The sequence below is a fragment of the Choloepus didactylus genome, chromosome 1, assembly GCF_015220235.1.
Source record: "Choloepus didactylus isolate mChoDid1 chromosome 1, mChoDid1.pri, whole genome shotgun sequence".
Classification (NCBI taxonomy): Eukaryota; Metazoa; Chordata; class Mammalia; order Pilosa; family Megalonychidae; genus Choloepus; species Choloepus didactylus.
The window spans coordinates 87,625,729-87,650,390 of NC_051307.1; the positions used below are offsets into that span (position 1 = coordinate 87,625,729).

The 24,662-nt window shown below is 33.5% G+C and overlaps 1 protein-coding gene across 8 annotated transcripts in view; it reads left to right on the forward strand.

Moving 5' to 3' along the window:
- STXBP5L (syntaxin binding protein 5 like) overlaps window positions 1–24,662 on the forward strand; it is a 553,599-nt gene that overhangs the window by 339,104 nt on the left and 189,833 nt on the right. For all 8 annotated transcript variants that reach the window (XM_037836387.1, XM_037836395.1, XM_037836407.1 and 5 more), the window contains 5 exons: window positions 1,666–1,820; window positions 5,911–5,983; window positions 7,375–7,522; window positions 8,395–8,462; window positions 24,511–24,551. In XM_037836387.1, the coding sequence (XP_037692315.1) occupies window positions 1,666–1,820; window positions 5,911–5,983; window positions 7,375–7,522; window positions 8,395–8,462; window positions 24,511–24,551 (485 nt within the window). The remainder of the gene's footprint in view (window positions 1–1,665; window positions 1,821–5,910; window positions 5,984–7,374; window positions 7,523–8,394; window positions 8,463–24,510; window positions 24,552–24,662) is intronic.

Consider the following 24,662-nt stretch of genomic DNA (forward strand, 5'->3'; position numbering starts at 1 on the left):
GACCCAGTTTTTCTGATGCAGAGAACAGAAGAGGTGTTGCTCCCTTTCAGTATTAGAGAGGCACGTATTTTCAATTTGCATACAAAAAGAAGGAATATAATTAGGTCCTTTTCCTATGTTTGGATTACTACTAGGGGATAAGAGTAAATTCACCCACTCTTTCATGGCCTTTTAATGATATTTAGAGCAGATAGTTAAACTCAATACTTATAGAAAGATATTTCCTCCATATTGTCTTTTTTGCAACAAAACAACAAACAAAGGTACAAATATTCATACTCTTTCGTAAAGAACTGTATAGAAATGCTTTCAAAGCTGAAGAATATTCTTAATAATTTAAAAATATATTTTATACACATAACAACCTTCTTAATACCACCATTAGGAGTTTGATCATTTATTATGTGAAATCACTGGTACAAGACTATCAGTCAAATGGCTGATGCAGGACTCAAAGAAAACAAATTACAGCATTTTGTCTCATTTAGCCTGGAAGTCAAATATTTATGTTAGCAAAATATGAAAACTGAATTATAAATAAAAATTGGTATGGACATTTTATATATTTGTCAGATAATTTTTAAAGCCATTTTTTTTTTTTTTTGTTAGATAGCCAGCATAATGTTAGCAAATGTCCTATTGTTACTGTTGGGTAATTTGCACAGTATAAAGTGGAATAAAAGGGAAATCTTTAGAGTGATTTCTAGAGACAGAGTGAAAGTGAATTCTTTAGAGTAATATTATGTTCTCAAAGGATTGGTACAATAAAAGTACCTAGTTCTTTTTTGAAATTATTTTTGGAGAAGAATATTTTCAATTTGATATTTACTTCTTGAAAATACTTCATGTCAGCACATATTTTCTTTCGTATACTTGTACTAGAGATATATGGATATTGGTTTGAAAAAAGAAAAATGAAAAATTGTGAAGCTATTTCATAATTTTTGGATAGCTACAACATTCTATAGTCATCTCAATCCCACTCTATTAGCTAATTGTATCTTGCAGACTAATAAGGACTAGAGAATTTTTTTTTTTATTAGTTGAACAAGCTGAATAGAGCGAGCCCTAGGTAAATTAAGAGGAAACACATTTATCTTTGGTGAACTGTTTTTTCTCTTATACATTAGATTTCTCCATCTTTTTATCAAACCCATTTTTCCATAGAAACTCCGTCATCTAGAATTTTTGTGTTACCCTCTACCATTCTGGGTTTGCCACTGTGACATCCCATTTCATATTGAAATTTACCTCTTTTATGTTAGGATTTCAGGACCCAAAATGCCAACTGATATACTAACCCTAACGTGGACTAACCTGCTAATAGTAATGATTTAGAGTTTGGGAACAACTAATGTATGTGAAGATGTCCTTTTGAAAGTTAATAAGCAGTTCCTCCTCCCTCCGAAAGCCTTGCCCTCACCTGGCAGCACCTTTAGAGACTGCTCCATTAGCAAGTTCAATGGTGAGAAGGTACATCCAGAAAAAGGGAAATGGTACAATAGTAGGTTGTTGGGGGGAGATATTTTGAGCCGGGAAAGCCTTTGATTCTATCAAATTATATTCTATATGATACCCTGCAGCCTGTTTTTTATAGGCTCAGTCTTGTGACTCATGTATCGTCTTAAAAGATTCCTCTGTCTCATTAACTTTTTTCCTATATAGTGAACCATTCATAATATTTTCTGGTGGACTGTCCTATGACAAAGCTTGCAGAAGACCAAGTTTAACCATCATGCATGGAAAAGCAATTACGGTACTTGAAATGGATCATCCCATTGTTGAATTTCTAACTTTATGTGAAACACCCTATCCAAATGGTAAGTAGCTAACTAAAATGAAACTATTAATGTTGAAAGAATCATTTTTGAAATGTTGCATGACAAGTTCCTAACAAAATTAAGGTTAAGTATTTTCAGTTTTGGCAGCTGGCATCCACCGTGGTACAACACTGTGAGCTGCAGGTATTGGAGCAGGTTCTGCAACTGTACCTACTTGACAAAATGGAAGTAAGACAGATGCAGGGCAACACTGCTGGAGTTTCAGGGTTCTAATATCAGGTAAGTGCTTTAAACTTTGATAAGGACGGTGGAAGCTGAGCTGGGAGGGTCCGATAGGGGTCTGAGGTAAAATCACTTGGGGAAACTGGGTCTCCTGATAGCCTCTCCTAGACCAGCTCCACCCATCCAATTCTAAAGCCAATCAAAGTTAAAGCACTTACCTGATATCAGTGATCTGGAACTCAAGTGGTGCTGCATATGTTTTACATCTGGTTTTGCATCAGATGTGATTGTGGCACCTCTGATTACTCTAGGATTGCTGATGTGTGGTTAGTGATTTATATTAATTTTGAGAATTATTGCTCAGAAAAGCCTTTGGGAAAAGAGATGTTTATATTTCTTATCATCCTGAATACAAATCAAGACTCCTTTTGTAAACATAAAAGCTAGGTTTAAACTTATATGCAAAATATAAGCTTTTAATAATGAAATCTAAAATTTGAAAGGATGAAAACATAAGGGAAATATGTGTTTATTATTGAAAAGACATAGTGTATATATACATTGCTAAATTTTCAAGAGGTAACATAGATATAGGGGAGATAGTACTGGACTTGGAGACAGACTATTTGGTTGTATGATTTAACTCTGCCACTTATTAGCTATGTGACATTGGGCAAGTCACTTTATATTTATGAGTTTGATTTATCATTTGTAGACAGAGAATAATATCATCGCAATTATTATTAGAAGGTTAAGTGAACACATTTTGTAAACTATGAAGATATGTAAGTTGTCTTACTGTTGAATATATTTTGTTTTAAATTCTTTTGTTTCATATTTAAAAGGTTGGATAAATTGATATGAAATAACAATGAATGCAGCCCTTTAATTCCTGAGTTACTAGAAACAGAATATTACCTGTGCCATTAACTAATTAATCCATGAATATTTATTAGGTTACTTCTGTGGTCTCATACAACAAGGAATTGTTGAGAATACAAGAAGTATGAAGTATGAAACTGATCTCTGATATCAGATTGCATAAAATCTAGTTTGGTGAGGGAGATAAGTATGACTTGTCAAATTTAAATATAAGACTTTAAGTGGTAGAGAGTGTAAATATTGTACTAATTTGTAGGCTAGATAGATAGATGATGAACAAAATATTCATGCAAAGCTTCTGGAGAAAGTAGAACTTAGGTAGGCCTTGAAGAATGGCCTAGGTCTTGAAAAAGAATATTGCACTGAAGTTTTAGAAACTGGAGGTTTTCAGAGTAAGATCAATTTATAGAGAAACTTAAGGCCTTCTAGTGACAGGGAACAACAGAGGAATTGTGAGAAAATATTACGATGAAAGAAAGCAGTGTTTTTAGGAAGATTTGCCAAAAAGGAATATGAGAGTTTGAAGAGAAGTCACTGAAATCTGAAATTCCAGATTTCGGGTGGAAAGCTGTTGTAATAACAAGTATTTAAAATGATCAAGACCTGAAACAAGGGGCTGTCTGTAATGGAAAGAGAGAAATCCACTGAATTTAGCGAAGAACTGGATTAAGGAATGACAAGATAGATGAGTCAAAGATAACTATATATTTTAAGGATAGTTGTTTTGTGGGCAATAATAGCAGTCTTTGGAATGAGGGAAAGAAGCTTGACTGAGAGTCAGTCGAGCTGTTTCAAGAACAGAAAAAAAGAGAGAGAAAAGAGCTTACAATATTTATTAATGAATCACCGGAATATAGATATTTTTTGAAGCTATGAGAATGAATGATGGAGGAACACAGGAAGAAATGAACAGAGGACCAAAAGCTGAGCTTAGGAAAATGCCTCATATTAAAAGCCTAGAAGAGAATGGACCAGCGTGTGTGGTTGCAAAGATTCAACACCGTGTGTGCGTGTGTGTGTGTGTGTGTGTGTGTGTGTGTATGGATATATAAATTTTTGCATATCAGTAGAGATGTTAGGACAATTTCCAATAATATTCAATAAATTATAAATATACTGCAACCATTTCTATTTACTTCCAAGTCACATACATAAATCTTTGTTTTTCAGAGAAGTGGTGGTAAGGATGGAGCTTTTCATCTGTCAGGGGTTAGGACAGAAGGTTAAATTTACTCAGTAGAAAATAAATGTATTTTATTTACTATCTCCAATTAAAACAGTAATACATGAAAATGGCAGAAAAGAAGCCCTACAATACAAAACAGTATATAGTGAAAAGTTTCTCACTGCCCTTACAGAGGCAACCATTGTTACCAAATTTCTTATGCATTCTCCCCCAGATAATGTGTGTGTGTGTGTGTGTGTGTTTGTGTGTGTGTGTGTACTCAGTCATGTATGCACACATTATTTCCTTTTGTGTACAAACGACAGCATATTCTTTGTACTGTTCTATATAATACTTTTTTTCCCACTTAACAGTATATATGTTGATTATGATTCTACATTAGCAAGTGTGGAACCTCAATCTTTACAACTGCAGTGATACATTTTATGCATATGTTAAACAAAAGGCATTTTAAACAATTTTTAATATTGCTGAATCATTTATGACATCTAACAATTCAATTCTTTTCTCAAAGAACCAAGTGCTTAATGTAGAATCTAGACTCAGAATTTCTTGGTTTCTCATCTAGATTTATGTGTATCCAGTCCTCTCTAAGTCCCATAAATAATGCTTTTCTCTTTAGAGAAGTAGTAATTATGATAGAGCTTTTGCCTTGTTTGGGGCTAGGGTTAGAAAACTGATCCTGCTCAGGATAGACCAGCAATCTAATGAAGGAAGTCATGCAGCTGGAATCTATTGAGCACCACCGTGTGCCAGGCTTTGCAGTAAGACATCTTTGTATATGTTATTTCATCTAAACTTCATAACTTTCTAAGGTAGCTATTATTTTCCCATTTCCATGGCTGAAGAAATTGAATATCAAAGTTAATTTGCCCAAGATCAAACTATTAATGAATAATAGACACAGAATTGAAACTAACATTGACTCTTAAGGATATCTTTTCATTCGCTAGTCACCATAGTACACTACAAAGGTGAAACTTCTGTTACTAGTTTGAATTATTTGTAAGGAAACAAAAATAATCTAAAACAATGCAACTACCTAAAATGATACTTCTGACTTTTGTTCATTGATGTTGATGTCTCAATTATTTTATTTTCCTAGCAATTGCTTCCCAGCTAGTGATACTGCTAAGAAGAGAAGACAAAGAGGAAATAGCTAGTAGAATAGAACTACTTTGCTCTCCAGTCTGAGAAACAAAATAATAAAAAACCAGAATTATGAGAACCCTGCTGAGCAACTAAAAATAACTCTAAGAGATACAGAGAAAGAGGGAAAGCCTCTGTCTGAGAATAATGGCAAATAGTGTGTAGACTACATACTGCCACATAGATATGCACCCAAACAAGAGTATGCTCTTTCATAGTTTTCTTTCATTTTTCTCTTACACAAATGTGACTGTGAATGTCATCTATTCCAGTTTCCCATCCAAGACTCAAATCCTCTGAATAAAATACCTGCCAAATGATTCCTGAGCTTATGGTTAAATACTTTTAACTACCCAGTACAAATTCTTAGTATTAGGAAAGCAGGATAGAATTTAGGATCAGAAAGACCAGGTTAAAGTTTCACCTCATTATTATTGAGATATGTTTAACATTGTGCTATGCAACTTCACATTTTTAACTTGTTCCCTGTGGTGATCTTAACATTAAATTTGAGAAACACAGCATATATTTTTTAAAAGTGCTCTTTGTTACGCCTTAATTTTGCCTCACATTTTGGTCTTCTCAAATCATTTAAATATATTTGCACAGGAGTGAAAGGAATTGCAAGTTTGGTGGTTTTATAAAATGTACAATCTGAAAGCTTTTCAATTTTTTCTTCTTTATTTTTAGAATTTCAAGAACCCTATGCTGTTGTAGTACTTCTGGAGAAAGATCTCATTGTAGTTGATCTGACACAAAGCAAGTAAGTTATCTATGCACAGATTAATGCTAGCTACTTTTAAACTCTATTCTTTACAATTAAAACACAGGAGGACATTAGTGTTATTGAAATGCTAAAAATTCTTTATGTGAATATTGTGTTGCTAGAATTACAGAGATATAATTTGATTCAATAATGAAAAGTATACCAAGAAAGTTTGAGAAACATTGAAAACATTGTAAGACAGCTTAAAGGAAACCCCTAATGTTTACAGACAAGCATTTGGAAACACAGGCTATATAAAAATGGATCACATTACTGCTATTCCATTAAGTAAAAGCAATTGTTACAGAAACTTGTAGAATGAAATGTCTGACCATCTGGTAGTCTACTGACTAAAGGAAAATCACACATGATGAAAGGATTTTTGGACTAATGCAGCAGATAATACAGAAGAGCAGGATTTTAGAAGCAGAGAAGATGAGGAGAAGCTGACTGGCTGAAATCCTACCTTCTGACTGCTCCTTTTTAGAGCTTTCAACTAATTGAATGATATTTCTCTCATTGTTGAAGGCAGTCTACTCGATTGTGGATGTGATCAGCCATAGATGCAATCAACTTACTGATTATTCAAGTCCATGAAATATCCTCACAATAACAATCAAGGCAGTGCTTGCCTAGTCAAACAACTGTATACTGTAACCTGGCCAAGTTGACACATGAACTTAACTACCCCAGTTACCTATTTATAAAATGAGTATATTAATATGTACCTGCTTCGTAAGATTATTGTGAATATTAAATGTGTTAATGTGTGTGAAGAGTTAAAAACTGTGTCTGGCACAGATTTAATACTCAGTTAAAAGGGAATATGTATAGATATCTAGAGCCCGACTTTTCTCTAGTTTACACGTTAAATGATCTTTAAACATACGCAGTCACATACTCACCTACACACCAAACCCATCTTTCATTTACCCCTGTGAAACAAAACAAAACAAAACTCAGACATTTTGCCTCCTAATGACAAACATGTCAAATTTTAGTAGGACATTTTAATATTTATAAATATATAAATATCTTGATGAAGTACCTAGTTGCTAACATTTTTAATAAATTGGCTGAGTCAACTTGTTGCATAATATTTTCAGTTTAATAGAACTTGTATCCATTTAGCAAAGCAGTGTTACTGTGGATGTTCGAATTATGGGAAAGAAAATTAATTTATTGGAGTAAAATTTTACTGGCATTCATATTAAAATTTTATAAGCAGCTATTAAAAGAAGAACATTCTTGTTGATGTAATTGTTTTGGTGCTTAAAAAAGTTAAATTTACAGTTAATATTTAGAGACACTTGAGGGTTTATTTTATAAAATTATATTACATTTTTATCAATGCAAAATTATACTAATATATTGTCTTTATCTATTAGTTTTCCAATCTTTGAAAATCCATATCCCATGGACATTCATGAATCACCAGTTACATGCACAGCATACTTTGCAGATTGCCCTCCGGATTTGATTCTAGTACTCTATTCTATAGGAGTCAAGCATAAAAAACAAGGGTACAGTAATAAGGTAAAAGTAACAAGTATAATATTTCCTGTATTATATATTCATATCATATGATCATACTATTCTTATTACTTTATTATCTGACTTTCCATATAACAGGACTTGATCTAAGTATCTATTAAAAGACATAACTTGTAAGATTCAAATTTCCTAAATGCTACATAGTTTAAAGCCTACAGGATTCATATTTCTTATATACTAATTATATAATTATATACTAAGGTATACTTAGGTATCATATACATTTATATACTAAGTATATACTTTAACATATTTGAAGCATGAAATGTAGTCTTTGAATTATCTTAGGATTTTTTTAAAAAATTCAGAAAGTCAATTCCTCCTAGTTAAACAGTTATTAATCAGTTGATGGTTAACAAAATATAATTATCAAAAGCAATTTGTTGAATAACATTCTAGAATTTCTTTTTGTTATATTTAACTACAGAATTCAATACTTGCCATTGTAACCGGTAATCTGTTATGACCTATTATTAGCACAGGTTGTTGAGATGTACAACTCCAGTGGTCACTATCTTTATCACATTCTATGTAGAAAACCAGAGTTTGGTTTGCGTAGACTATGTGGTTCACGTAGCAATGCTATATTTGCAGAATTAAAAATGCTTCTTTGTTTTATTTATATGAATGGTAGTATTAGTTAAAATTTATATTTTGAAAGGAGATAGAATTGTACATTTGTAGGTATTTGTTCAATGAAAGAATTAAAAGTTAACTGCACACCTTATCCTTGATTAATTTACAGCTGTTTATTGTTAAATGAGCCTTTTGTTATTTTTTTAAGTATTTTCATTGTAAATCTGTAATTCAGATTTTTAAAAATTGAAACTTATATGTTCTTCCTTGTTATCCAGGAGTGGCCAATCAGTGGAGGAGCTTGGAACCTTGGGACACAAACATATCCAGAAATTATTATTACTGGGTAAGTGGGATATAATTTGGAAGTTTATCAATTCATCAACAAAATAACATTTATTAAGTTTCATCACTTTCCCTATAATTGTACTCTATACAGACTGACACTTTAAGTAAAAATATAAAACACAGCTTCTATCAAAAGATTATCTTAGTCTTGATGGAAGATAGAACTAAAGCACTGAAAAAACAAAATTATAGCAAAAAAGCAGGAGAAAGTCACAGGGGGAAAAGCATGAGAAATTACTCAGAGAAAGCTTCATGTAGAAATCATTAAATGTTAGCCTTAGAAAAGTCCTTTTCAACATCTCTTGATTCTCACCAAATCCAAGAATCACTGATACATATCCCTGACAGGTGGTTATTTAAAGTATGCTTCAAAACATACCACCAGAAATATGACTATTTTGTACAATGACCCACTTCATATTTTAATATTAGGAACGAAAAGAGAGAGATAGCTACAAATAAAGAGATTTAAGAGATAATGAGGGGTTTCACTTATGGTGTCCCGTTTATGGCAAGATAGAGTAGATGTACTTTGCCCTGTTCTTCCTAGTAAGTACAACTAAAAGCCCTGGACATTATGTATGTATAAAACAAGCATAAGGTGATTCATATGGTAAAGAGAAAAGGTCAGGCTGGCTAGGGCCCTCAGGACTCAAGGAAGGAAATTGTAGTGAGCTCCCTGGGTTTTATTTTTGCCTTATATATCCCAGATTTGGTGCTGAAGAAGCTGGCAACCTGAAAATGTCACTGGGCACAGACAAAAGTAAAAACTAAAACAACAAAAGCCATCTTTCTCAAGCCAAGGGACAAGGAAAGGGACAGCCTAGCAAGATAAGAAACTTTTAGAAAATGATCCCTCTACTCCAGTCAAACAGCACAGAAAAAAAAAAAAAGATGTTGCCATGCCCACACCAGCAAATGCAAAATTCTGCTAGCCTAGAATTTCACCCTCAAGGGCTGTAATGATGTGTGTTACAAGACCAAGAGGAGTTTATTCTAGGAATGCAAGAATAACTCAATATTTGAAAATCAATCAGTGTAATCACCATATTAACAATCAATGTAATTCATCAGAAAAATAATATGATCATATCGATAGATGCAGAAAAAAGCATTTAACGAAATCCAACATGCATTCGTGATAAATACTCTCAGAAAATTATTAATAGAGGGAAACTTCCTCAACTTGATAAAGAAGATCTATTAAAAACCAACAGCTAACATCATACTTAAAGGTGGTGAAAACAGTTGCTTTCCCCATAGATTGGGAACAAGACAAGAATGTACCCCCTCACACTCCTATTGAGTATCATACCAGAAATCCTAGATAACGATAAGACACAAAAAGGAAATAAAAGATACATAAAATTGAGGAGAAAGAAATAAAACTGCCTTTGTTCACAGATTACATGATTGGTTATATAGAAAATCCCAAAGAATCAACAACAACAACAACAAAACCTCCTGTAACTAATAAGCAGGGTTACTGATATAGCAAGGTTGCAGAATACAAGATTAATATACTAAGGTCATTTGCTTTCCTATATACCAGCAATAAAAATTTGAAATTTGAAGTTAAAAACACAGTACCATTTACAGTAGTACCCCCTTAAAAAGGAATGCTTAGATATAATTCTAACAAAATCTATATAAGATCTATATGCATAAAACTACAAAACTCTGATGAAAATTTTTACATGGAAGGATGTTCCATGCTCATGAATTGGAAGACTCAATATTGTTCAGATATCCATTCTTCTCAACTTTATATATAAATGCAGTGCAATCCCAGTCAAAATCCCATAGAGCTATTTTGTAGATATGGAAAAACTGATGCTAAAATTTATATAGAAAAGCAACAGACACAGAATAGCCATCACAATACTGAAGAACTGAAGAAGAAAGTTCAAGAACTCACAATAACCAATTTCCAGATTTCCTATGAAGCTATGGTAATCAAGAGAGTGTGACATTGGTAAAAGAATTGTCACCTAGATCACTGGAACAGAATAAAGAGCCCAGAAATAGAGAACCCTCACTAATCAGTTCAACTGATCATTGACAAAGACGCAAACACAATTCATTGGATAAAAGGATAGTCTTTTCAACAAATGGTGTTTGAACAATTAGACATCCATATGCCAAAAAATAAAAAAATAAAAGGAATCCAGCTGCAGCATGGTTTTACACATTTCACAAAAATTAACTCAAAGTGGATCATACACCTAAATTTAACAGCATAAAATTTCAGATGAAAACATAGAAGAAAATCTAAGTGAATTTGGGTTTGGTAATGAGTATTCACCTACAATACCAAAAATATGATTCATAATGAAAAGATAAACTAGACTTCATTGATATTTAAAATGTCTGTCCTGCAGGCTCCCCTGAGGAGCTGGGGGGAAATGCAGAAGTGTTGGACTTCCTCACCCAGATTGTTGCTGATGTTCTCACAAACATTGAGGACTGACAGTTTGGTATGCTGAGCCCTCTGTCTTGGGGCTAGCGCTTATGAAGCTTGTTACTGCAAAGGAGAGGTTAAACCTGCTTATAATTGTACCGAAGAGCCTCCCCCAAGTACCTCTTTGTTGCTCAAATGTAGCCCTCTCTCTCTAGCTAAGCCAATTTGGCAGATGAACTCACTGCCCTCCCCACTACATGGGACCTGACTCCCAGGGGCGTATATCTCCCTGGCAACATAGGAGATGACTCCCAGATGAATCTGGACCCAGTGTAGTGGAAATGAAAACATCTTGACCAAAAGGGGAATGCAAAATAAAACAAAATAAAGTTTCAGTGGTTGAGAGATTTCAAATGGAGTTGAGAGTTCACTCTGGTGGGCATTCTTATGCACTATATAGATAACCCTTTTTAGGTTTTAATGTATTGGGATAGCTAGAAGTAAATACCTGAAACTGTCAAACTGCAGCCCAGTAGCTTTGACTCTTGAAGACAATGTAGCTTATAAGGGGTTAACAATGTGATTGTGAAAACCTTGTGGATCACACTCCCTTTATCCAGTGTATGGATGGTTGAGTAGAAAAATGAGGACAAAAGCTAAATGAAAAATAGGGTAGTGTGTGTGTGTGGGAGGGGGTGATTGGGTGTTCTTTTTTACTTTTATTTTTTATTCTTACTTTTACTTTTTCTGGTATAAAGAAAATGTTCAAAAAATAGATTGGGGTGATGAATACACAACTATATGATGGTACTGTGAACAGTTGATTGTATGCCATGGATGATTGTATGGTATATAAATATATCTCAATAAAACTGAATTTAAAAAAAAAAAAGTAGAAAAAAATGTCTGCCCTGCAAAAGACACCAGTGGCATAGAGCTATGTACCCAGAAAAATAAATTCTTAAATTTAGTCCATTCTTATGGGTGTGAACCCTTATAAATAGGACCTTTTGATGAGGTTACTTCAGTTAAGGTGTGGCCCAGCTGAATTAGGATGAGTCTTAATCCTATTACTGAAGGTCTTATAGGAAAGGTCACAGAGAGAAAGCTACAGAGAGAACTGCCAGAAGCCGAAAGTCAACAGAACCCGGAAAACAAAGGAGAAGCCAGGAGAGTCCACCATGTTCATTGCCATGTGACAGAAAAGCCAAAGACCAAAGACCACCAGTAGCCAGCCCCAGAATGCCACCATTTTCTGGGAAAAAGCATTGCCTTGATGACACCTTGATTTAGACATTAGCCTCAAAACCGTGAGTCTATAAATTCCCATTGTTTATGCCAACTCATTGCATGGTAATTGTTTTGGCAGCAAGGAGACTGAAACAGATGCTGTTAATAGAATGAAAAGGCAAGCCACAGATTGGGAGAAAATCTTTGCAAAACCCATACCTGATAAAGGATTTATATCCCAAATATACAAATAACTCTTAAATTCAACAATAAAAACAAACAAAATATGGATTCTGAACAGATATCTCACCAACAAAGGTACACAGATGGAAAATAAGATATGAAAAGATGTTCAACAACATTTTTCATTAGAGAATTACAAATAGAACAACCATGAGAGACCACTACAGATATAATGGAATGGCTAAAATGCAAAACACTGACAGTACGAAATGATAGTGAGGATGTAGAACAGGAACTCGTATTCATTGCTGGTAGGAATACAAAATGGTTCAGCCTCTTTGGAAGATAGTTGGGCAGTTTCTTGCAAAGTTCAATGTAACCTTACCATACAATCCAGCAATTGTACTGCTAGGTATATACCCACTGAATTCAAAACTCATGTCCACACAAAAACCTGCACATGAATGTATATAGAAGTTTTATTTGTAATTGCCCCATACTGAAATTAACTGAAATGTCCATCAGTAGGTAAATGGGTAAAGAAACTGTGGGAATCCATATAGTGGAATATTATTCATCAATAAAAAAATGAACTACCAAGTGACCAAAAGATACGGAGGAAAGTTAAATGCATATCGTTAAGCGAAAGCCAGTCTGAAAAGGCTACAATGTGTATGATTACCTATATAAGATTTTAGAAAAAGCACACTATACAGACAGTAATAGTAGTATTTGCAAAGGTTTCAGTGAGAAGGGGAAAGGGTTTAACAAGTGATGTCCAGGGGATTTTTGAGGCAGTGAAGCTGTCCTTTATGAGATTGTAATAGATACATGATATTATGCATTTGCCAAAGTCTTTTTTGGCCCAAAGAGTAAACCTTAATACCTGCAAATTTAAAAAGAATCCTTTATAGGTAGGGGGATCCCAGGAAGAATGCAAACCATGACAAGTTAATCTAACTGTATTACTAATGTTTGAACCAATCTCTTTAAAGAGACTAAGGAAGATGCTCACTGAAGTAACTTTGAAAGTGAGTGGAGTCTGTGAAACTAAAGGCAAAGTAATTGCACATAAGCATTGTATTAAGTTGATAAAGTTGTTTGCCACAGGGATATGAGTTAACACTCTGATACTTCTAAGCATGCACAGTGGAAATTAATTAAGTACATGTGTGACAGATGGTAGAAGCCATGTTTCTCATTGTTGGAGTTCAAATTTATAGATAAGCAAGAGTAGGAGGCTATAATGATCCGTGTAGTGATGTATTAGAGTTGGAGACATCAGTATGGACTCAAAAAAAAAAAAAATAATAATAATTCAAAATGGAACCTGGACTTAAATATGTAATGTAAAGCTATATAATTTTTAGGAAAAAAAAATTAGAAGAAAATTGTCTAGATCCAGGTCCAGGCAAAGAGTTCTAAGAGGTGATATCAAAAGCACAATCTGTAAAAGGAAAAACTGATAAATTGGGCTCTGCAAAAGATCCTTTTATGAGGGTAAAAAAGACAAGCTAGATACTGGGAGAAAATAATTGCAAACTACAAATCTGACAAAGCACTAGTATCTAAAATATATAAGAACTTTTAGAACTCAAATGACATGATCAGATATTTAATGAAGAGAATATACAGGTGGCAAATCAGCAAATGAAAAGATATTTAACATCAAGAACCAGCAAAGAAATGGAAATTGAAACCACAGTGAGACATTATTTCCTAGTTATCAGAATGTCTGAAAAAAATGGTGACAACACAAAATAGCTGGTAATGATATAGAGGGACTTAATCACTCATACATTATTAGTGGGAATGTAAAATGGCACAACCACCCTGGAAAACAGTTTGTCAGTTTCTGTAAAACTAAACATGCAATTACTTTGTGACCACTGCAGTTTCACTGCTGGGTATTCATCCCAGAGAAATAAAAATTTAGGGTCACACAAAAACATGTGAATGAATATTCATAGCTGCTTTATTTGTAATAGCCCCAAATTGGAAACAATCCAGTTGTTCATCAATGAATAAATGGTTAAATAAACTGTGGTACATCCACACCATGGAACACTATTTAGCAATAACAAGAAACAAACTTTTGATACTTGTAACAACTTGGATGAATCTCCAGAGAATTATTCTGAGCAAAATATGCCAACCCCCAAAAGTTACATATTGTTTGATTCCAGTTATAGAATTCTTGAAATGACAAAATTATAGAAATGAAGAACAGATAAGATGCTACCACAACAGAGGTTATGGGGATGAGAAGAAAGTAGGTAAGACTATGAGAGAACATCGTGAATCCCTCAGGATGATGTAGCTCTGCTAATATCAGATAAGGTAGATGTTTTAGTTTTCTATTTTTGTATGACAAATCACCTCAAGTTTAACAGCTTAAAACGACACCTGTTTAATGGGATCCCAGCAGCTGGGATCTCTGCTCAAGGCATAACAAGGCTGAAATCCAGGTGTTGACCAGGCTGAATTCTTATTTGGAAGCTCTGAGGAAAACTTGCCCTTTTGGGGTCATTCTTGTTGCTGGCAGAATTAAGTTTCTTGTATGTTATTGAACTGAGGTCTCCATTACCTTGCTGACTGTTGGTGAGATTCACTCTGTACTCCTAAAGGCTGCCTGTATTCCTTGCCATATGTCCCACCTCCATCTTTAAATCAGCAACTGTGCATCTAATGATTCTCCTGCTTCTAATCTCTGACTTCTTATCCTTTAACCTCTAGAGCTGTATTTAAAGGGCTTGTTTGATTAGGTTAGGCCCATGGATAATCTCCCCTTTCTTAATGTCAGGTAAACTAACTTTATCATGGAAGTGATATCCTGTATTGTTCACAGTCTCAGGGATTATATGAGACATGTACACCAGGGAATAGAAATGTTGGGCATTCTAGAATTCTGCCTAATACAGTAAACTCAGTAGCAAGTATTGCATTTCTAAAAGAAAAAGGAAATATATCAAAATAATAAAAAAGGTCACTCTAGCAGGATTTTGTGGGCAAAGCCTCAAAATATATAAAGCAAAAATTGGAAAGGAGACATAGACAAACCTGCAATAAATGAGAAAAAATATTAAAAAATCGCTCTCTGAAACTGAAAAATCAGAGAAAAAATCAATAATATATAGATTTTTAAAACATCATTAATAAATCTGATCTGACATGTTTAGAACATTATATTCTACAACTCAAAAGTATACATTGTTTGAATTGCATATGAGACACATAACAAAACTGAACATGTGCTGGGCTGTAAAACAAGTGTCAATACATGTTAAAGGGCTATGATAATATATAAAATGTTCTCTGACCATGATGTAATTGAACTAGAAATTAATAAAAAGGATATAAAGAAAATTCACAAAATTAGGAAAGTAACCAACTTCCCCCCAACTAACTTAGGAGTTAATGAAGAAATTACAATAGAAGTTTTTAAATATCTCAAATTGAAAGATAATGAAAATACAATATAGCATTATATGTGGATACCTTTGAGTCTGTGTTTAGAAGTAAAGTCATAATCATTACTGTGTATTTTAAAGAATAACTAAATATCAGTTCTCTAAGTATCTAGCTTCAGAAGTTAGGAAAAAATGACAAAACAACCCAAAAAAAGTAGAAGGAATAAAATAATGTTAAAAGCAGAAATTAATGAAATAGAAAGTAAATATATAATAGCAAGGATTGACAAAACTAAGGTTGCTTTTTAGAGGTAAATGATAAAGTTTATGAAGGTTTTGCAAAACTGATCAAGAAAAATATAGAGAAGGAACACATTTTTAATGTCAAGAATAGAAGAGAGGATACCACTAAAGTCTTAATAGCAATTTAAAAATAATAAGAGGATATTTATGACCAACATTATACTATTAAAATTGAAGAGACAAAATTCCTAGAATATAGCAGTCTTTCACCACATCTTCTAGAGAATTGACAAAGAGGGAATGTTCCCAAATCTTTTTATAAGGCCAGCATATTTTCAATACTGAAACCTGAAAAACGCATCACTAAAAAGGAAGGTTCTAAGCCAATGTTTCATGAATATAAATACAAAAATCCTAAATATGATGTTAGCCAGCATAATTCAGTGATATATAGAAAGTGTAATATTTCAGAACCAAGTTGACTTTATTTCAGAAATGCAAAGCTGGTTTATAGTTCAAAAAAAATCAATTAATGTAATTCACCACATAAAATAAAGTTGAAAATGATGTAAGATTAAATGAGCATTTGATAAAATTCATCGTCTGTTGTTACAGCCTCCTAGCAAACTGGGATTAGAAGGAAAATTCTTTAGTGTGAAAAAGAGTTTTCAGGTGGGAAAAAAAAAAACCTACAGCAAACATCATACCGGTGAAATATTTGAAGCTTTGTTCCCTATGTAGGGAATGAGGCAAAGATTCCAGCTGTCACCCCTGGTATTCAACATTACACTTGTAGATCTAGCCAGTTCAGTAGGACAATAAATAGAAATAAAAATATAAAGTTTGGAAAGTAAGATATAAAACTGTTATTATTCAGAGAAATTTAGCAATTCACTGGGATACATAAATATACAAAATTCAGTTTTATTTTTACATACTACCAAAAAATTATAAAATAAAAAAAATTTGATACAATTTAAAGTACAAGAAAGATGCAAGAAAAAATCATAACTTAGAAATAAACCTAACAAAAGACATATAAGACTTCTACACTAAAAACTGTGAAAAAAATTTGAGAGGTACAAAAAGACCTAAATATGTGAAGGGATAGATTATGGTCATTAATTTGAAGACTCAATTTTGTAATGATAGCACCTTTTCCCAAGTAGATCTAGAGTTACTGTGAACCCATAAAAATAATCAGCATCAATTAATTGATGAACTGTTTCTAAAATTATTTTGAAATGTAAAGGGCAATAACCAAGGTAATATGAAAAAAAAAGTGAAGACTTAAACTACCTGCCAGATATTGAGTTATTATAAAATTGCATTAATTAAAATCATATGGTTTTGGCACAAATATGGACAAAAAAATCTGAATATAATAGGAAGTCCAGAATAAATCTATCGCACATAGAGACACTTGACTTATGACAAAGATGGCATGAGAAGGCAGGGAGGAAAGGATGGTCTTTTCAATAAATTATGCTGGTTAATTGAATATTCATATGGAATATTTTCTTCTACACATCATACAAAAAAATAGCAGTTCCAGGCAGACGAAAGACTTGAATATGACATACAAAACAATTAAGATTCAGGAGGATTATACCGGGGGATGTCTTCTTGATGTTTGGAATGATAAGTAAGACATAAAAAAGCACTGACTAAAGGAAAAAACTAATAAATTAGATTACATTAAAATTAAGAACTTCTTGTCCATAAAAGACAGAATAAAGAAAAAGAAAATTCAAGTCACAAGGAGATTTTGCATCACATATAACCAATAATGCACCTATATCAGGACACATAAAGAGTTCCCAGAAATCCATTAGAAAAAGACAACTCAGTAGAAAAAAAATTTGCAAGAAACTTAACAAATGAGGTAACAAATGGTTACAAATATATGAAAAGATGCTCATCAGTCATCAGCAAATGTAAGCTTCTGAGATACCACTGCACATTCCCATCAGTATGGCTAAATTTGTAAAAGGATTGACGAAAACATCTGTTTCTAATGATGTGGAGCAACACACTGCTAGTGGGAGTTTAGGTTGGTTATAGTCTCTTTGAAAAACTCTTTGGAGCTATCTACTAACTCTTTGAACCCAAAATTCCACTCCTAGTTATATGTCTAACAGAAATGTGTATATCTAGAGATACAAGAATATTCAGAACAGCATTATTTGTAATAGCCACAAACTGGAAACAATCAAAATGTTTAATAGCAGTAGAAGGAGTAAATATGCTATAATATATTCATACAATGAAATTCTAAATGGCAACTAAAAATTCTTTTAATCTATTGCTTCACAAGATAACATGAATAATTCTGACCTATTATTGACCATAAAGGTCTAGACATAGTGGTTATATAAACATGTTTACTTTGTGACATTTCATCGTGCTCTTACCTTACGATTTGTGCTGTATGTTATAGTTCAATAAAAAGTTTGTCTAAATATATTGGATAGTGATGGCACCAAAAGAGGTGGAGTAGGGAACCCCAAAACTCCATCTCTCCATGGAATAAATGATTAAGCTGGAAAATCAGCAGTGAAAATCAACTTTTTTGGAACTTTGGAATCTAATTAAAAACTTAAAACCACCAGGGGGATTCTTAATGAAGAAAAAAAACTCCTGAGTTTTGGTAAGAGAGCATGGTGGCATTTTAACTTAATACTTACAATCTCCCACTATCCATCTTTGTGGCAGCCATGAAGTTGGCAGTCCACATTCCTGGTGAAGCTTGCTCATAACACAGGGAGCAATAAGGACCTTATTCACAAAGTGCTCTCGTCTTTTTATTTTTCTGATGTCTCCCTGAAGCATCAGCTCAAGGACTTACCTTTGTGTCATCCCTCTCAGACTTTTCCTAAGGCTGAACTGGCTTCCCAGGAAATATTTGCTGAAAGTATTTAAAGGCAGATGTGAAGCCATAGATGCCTAAGACAAGAGATTGGGCATTGAATCATGTCCCGCACAGAAGGCATGGTCCTGTGGGTATGTACCCATTTGTAAATAGGATCTTTGAAGATGTCATTAGTGGAGGTATGCCCAAAATGAATGAAGGTGGGCCTTAATCCAATATGCTGATGTCCTTATAAGCAAAGGAAATTGGACATGGTGAGAGAAGCTAGGAGGAGCTGCCAGAAGCTTGAAGTCAACAAAACTCAGAAGAAAAAGGAGAAGACACCATCATATGCCTTGCCATTTGATAGAAAAGCTGAGGACCCAGGATCCCCAGCAGTCAGGCCCAGAAGGCCACAGTCTTCAGGGGAAAAAGTCTTGTGTGAGTCAATAATTCCCATTATTTAAGCTAACGTACTGTATGGTATTTGTTTGAGCACCTAGGAAACTAAGACATCAAGCAATAAACAGACTAGAAAGCCTGAATGGAGGAGTCAAAAGAAGGAGATAACTGAGGGAATAAAGACTTTGCAAAGTTCCTGCATATACCAGGGAATCTAGAAGGCCATCATATGTCCAGGGTTGGATGCAAGTGCATTAAAAACCTGAGAATACCTTCAGCTTTCACATCTGGCTGACTTTTAGGCATTGCACAAACAAGAGGTAAAGGCTATGGCACAATTGTGAATGACCTGATGTTTTAGTTTGCTAGGCTGCTCAAAGCAAACACCATAAAATGGGTCAGCTTAAACAATGGGAATTTATTTGCTCATGGTTTTGAGGCTGGGAAAATGTCCAAATAAAGGCATCATCAAGACAATGCTTTCTTCCTGAAGACTGGCTGCCAGCAACTCTTGGCTCTTCTGTCACATCGCAGGGCACATGGCGGTGTCTGCTGGTCTCTCCCTTCTCTTCTGGGTTTCATTGATTTCAGCTTCTTGCTTCTGTGGCTTTCTGTCTCCCTCTCTTTATTCCACTTATAAAGGACTCCAATAATAGGATTAAGACCCATCCTGATTGAGGTGGGACACACCTTAACTAAGTATCCTCAACAAAAGGTACTACTTTCAGTGGGTTTACATCCACAGCAATGGATTAGATTTAATAATATGTTTTTCTGGGGTACATACAGCTTCAAACCTCTAGACTTGGCCAACTGTTGAAGGAGTCCTCTAAAGCAGAGTCAATCTGCAAATATCAGATGAGTATTGATTTTCTCAAGGTGTTTAGGGAAATCTGTGTCAAATCATTTTGCTCTACACTAAGCTAACATAAGAGACTTCAGTGGCCACTCATGGCAAAGATAGTTTAGAAAAGTCTCTAAAGAAAGAGCAATAACCCACAAGAAGAAACAGCAAATCTAGGGAAGTGGGAGGAATCTGATTTCCAGAGTTGCCACATTATAATATTAAAAATACCTAGCTTTTAACAAAAAACTTATGAAGCATGCAAATAAACAAAAAAGCATATAGCCCATTCATAGGGAAAAAAATTAATGGAAGCGAGCCCTGAAGATGAGATATTGGGCTTGAAATCAACTGTCTTAAATCTGCTAAAAGAACTGGAGGAAACTAGTGTAATGATGCCCCACAAATAGATAATATCAATAAATAGATAAAATTTAAATAGAATTATAAAAAGACATTTAAATAGGAATTTAAATAGAATTATAAAAAGGAACCAAACAAATCTTAGAGCTCAAAATACAGTGACTGAAATGAAAAATTCATGATGGAGTCAAAAGATTTGAGCAGTTTTGAGCAGGCAGAATAAATAATTGGCTAATTTGAAGACTGGTCAATTAAGATGATCCAGTCTGAGGAACAGAAAGAAAAATAAAAGAGCAAATAAAAATGTACAGAGCCTGAGACACCTGCGGAACACCAGGAAGTGTAACAACATTTGGAAGTTACAGAAAGAGAGGATAGAGAAAGGAGCAGTGAAAAGTCTTAAAAAATAATGACTGACAACTTCCCAAATTTGATAAAAGACATGAATCTACATATCCAAGAATCTCAACAAATTCCAAGAAGGATAAACACAAAAAGATCCACACTGAGACACATAACTGGCAATATACAAAGAGAGAATCTTTAAAGCAGCAAGAGAAAAGCAAACTTTTCATGTACAAAGACTCCTCAGTAAGATTAACAGCACATTTCTCATCAGAAACCATAGAGGCTAGAAGGGAGTGAAATGACATTTTTAAGTTCTTAATGAAAAAAAAAGCTGTCAACTACAAATTCTATATACTGGAAACCAAACCTTCAAAAAATGAAGAAGAAATTAAGGTACTCCCAGATAAAAGTTGGAGGAGTTCCTTGCTGGTGGACCTGCCTTTCACAAAACACTAAAGGAGTGCTTCAGGTGGAAATGAAAGGACATGAGAGAATAACTTGAAGCCATATGAAAAAATAAAGACCACTGGTAAGGTTAACTGTGTAGGTAAATATAAAAGATAATATTATTGTATTTCTGGTTTGAAACTCATTTTCCTTGTTATGTTATATTTAAAAGCTATAAAATTAATCACAGATCCATGTAAATGGGTACACAATGTATATAGATGTAATTGCTGACAGCATAAAAGGGGGACAACTATATAGGAGCATGTTTTCTATACAATTGATGCTCAGTTGGTATTATTCAAGCTAAATCGTTTGTTAACTGTACTCCCTTATACTTCATAGCTGCACTCTTTTTAATAAAATAAATAAATAAATAAATAAACCACCTGAATGCCCAGTGGCAGAAAAAGAGATGAACTGTGGCATAATCACACAAGGGACTAAAGGAGACTAATATATATTATAGGTAGCAATGAAAATAAATGAAATATAGCTACAGTAAACATCATGGATGAATTTTATAAATATGATGTTACATGAAAAAAACAAGTTCCTGAAATTTATGTACAATATGATACCATATTTATGAAGCTCAAAAATTCAGCAGAACTAAACAATAGATTGTTTAAACATACATTCATATACATGTATATATATGTGTGTGAGATAATATAAAGAAAAGCAGGAGAATGATTAAAAAAATTCAAGATGGTAGTTACTTGTTGAGGAGGCAGGGAGATGGGATGGAGAGTAGCACATATGTAGATGTAAGTTTTAGTAATGTTAGTCTTTGGTTGGGTGATTAGTTTACACAGTTTCAATATATTATTTTATAAATCAAATATAGTTACTTATTTTGTTCTTGCATATCAAATATTGCTGATAGAATAAAATAGAATTCAATACAGTTAGGGACTTTAGACTTTCAGACCAACATCCCGTAGGATTTTCTATAATGGATTTTTTCTTGTTGTTGTAAGTGTATGGTTAGAATGCCTAACAAAGACATAGCAGCTTTATTTGTAATAGCCAAAACCTGAAAACAACCCAAATGTCCATCCACTGGTAAGTGGGTAAAGACAATGGGGTGTATTCATACATAGAACAATTTTAGCAATAAAAAGGAACAAATTGCTGACATGTAACAGCAGGAATGAATCTCAGAAACATTATTCTAAGTGAAATACACAGACAAAAAGATTAATATTGTATAGATTCTAATTCTATGAAAGTTTTGAGGAAAAAAAGACAAATCTATAGAGACAGAAAGTAGATCAGTGGTTTCCTGTGCTTGAGATTGGGAAAGATTGCATACTGTCATTAAGAAAACTTTTTGGGGGTGTTGGAAGTGTTCTAAAACTGGATATGGTTTTGTTAGGACAATTGTACAAATTTACTTAAAATGATCAATGTAAGTATACTTACAATGGGTGAATATTATATGTAAATTATACCTCAATAATGTTAAAAAAATAAAGTAAGCCATTACAAGGGTGGTTCTCTATAAGAAAATCAAGTTGTATAATATACCACATTAACAGAATGAAGGGAAAAAACATATGAGCATCTCAATTGATGCAGAAAAGACATTTGAAAAAATCCAGCACCCCTTCTGGATAAAACCAAGATCAGGAACAAGACAAAGATGCCCACTGTTCACCACTATTACTCAACATTGTACTGGGAGTTCTAGCCAGAACAGTAAGACAAGAAAAAGAAATAAAAGGCATCCAAATTGGAAAGGAAGAAGTAAAACTTTCCCTATTTGCAAATGACATGAGCTTATATAGATAAAATCCTGAAAAATCCACAACAAAGTGACTAGATTTAGCAAACTGGCAGGGTACAAGATCAATATGCAAAAACCAGTAGTGTGTCTGTACACTAGTAAGTAACAATCTGAGGACAAATAAAGAAAAAAATTCATTTACAGTAGCGATTAAAATAAATGTCTAGGAATAAATCTAACCAAGAATGTAAAGGACTTTTACACAGAAAACTATGGAGTGTTGGTAAAAGAAATAGAAGGAAACCTAAATAAAAAGGACATCCCCTCTTTATGGAATGGAAGATTAAATATTGTTAAGGTATCAGTTCTACCCAGAGCAATTTAAAGAGTCAACCCAATCCCAATCAAAATCACAACAGCCTTCTTTGCATAAATGAAAAATTCAATCATCAAATTTATATGGAAGGGTAAGGGATCCTGAATAGTCAAGCTATCTTAAAAAAGAACAAAGTTGGAAGACACACATCCCAATCTTAAAACTCATTGTAAAGACACAATAATCACAACAGCATGATATTGGCACAAGGACAAACATATAAACCAATGAAACCAAATTGAGAGCTCAGAAATAAACTCACACATCTGTAGCCAACTGATTTTTACAAAGGGCAAAGACCACTCAATTGGGAAAGGATAGTCTCTTCAACAAATGGTGTTGTGAAATCTGGATGTCCATATGCAAAGAATGAAGGTGCCCCTGCCTCACACCATATACAAAAATCAACTCGAAAGTGGATCAAAGACTTAAATATAAGCATCAGAACTATAAAACCCCTAGAAGAAAATGTGGGAAAGCATCTTCAGGACATTATGTTAGGCAGTGGTTTCTTAACTTTAAACCCAGAGCATGAGCAACAAAAGAAAATGTAGATTAATGGGACCTCATCAAAATTTAAAACTTTGCTCATCAAAGTACTTTATCATTAAATTAAAAAGACAACCTATAGAATGGGAGAAAATATTTTGAAACCACATGTCTGATATGATTTTAATATCCAGAACATATAAAGAAATCCTATAACTCAACAATAAGAAGAAATACAACCCAATTAAGACAAGAAAAAGACTTGAATAGACATCTCTGCAGTGATACACAAATGGCCAGAAAGCACATGAAAAGATGCTTAACATCACTAACCATCAGGGAAATGTAAATCAAAGCCACAATGAGATACCATTGTAGTAGAATGGCTACTATTTAAAAAGAAAAAGCAGAAAATTACAAGTGTTGGAGAGGATGTGAAGAATTAGGAACACTCATTCATTACACATAAAATCTTGTTGGCTTTCTGTTATACGTAAAATCTTGTTGTCTTAAAATCCATTATTATTTTCCTTAATTTCGATTGTGAATTGATTAAAAATAAACCATTGTTTTGATCTTAGAAATGAATTATCATACATTAGTTTTCATTAGATTGGTATTTTTTAATCAAAATTTTAACAACAGAACTCAGGATTTTGTGCTTTGGAGTGATTTTGATTTTTTTATTTACTATGCTTTAATTAATGCTAATTTATTTCTCATCTAGTCATGCAGATGGATCAATAAAATTTTGGGATGCTTCTGCAAGTAAGTTTTAAATTTCTCTATGGATAACAGAAAATACTTTATTAATATTTGCTCAGAACCATCTACCACTTTTTAATTTGGACATTTAACATTTCAGATGAATCTTTAACA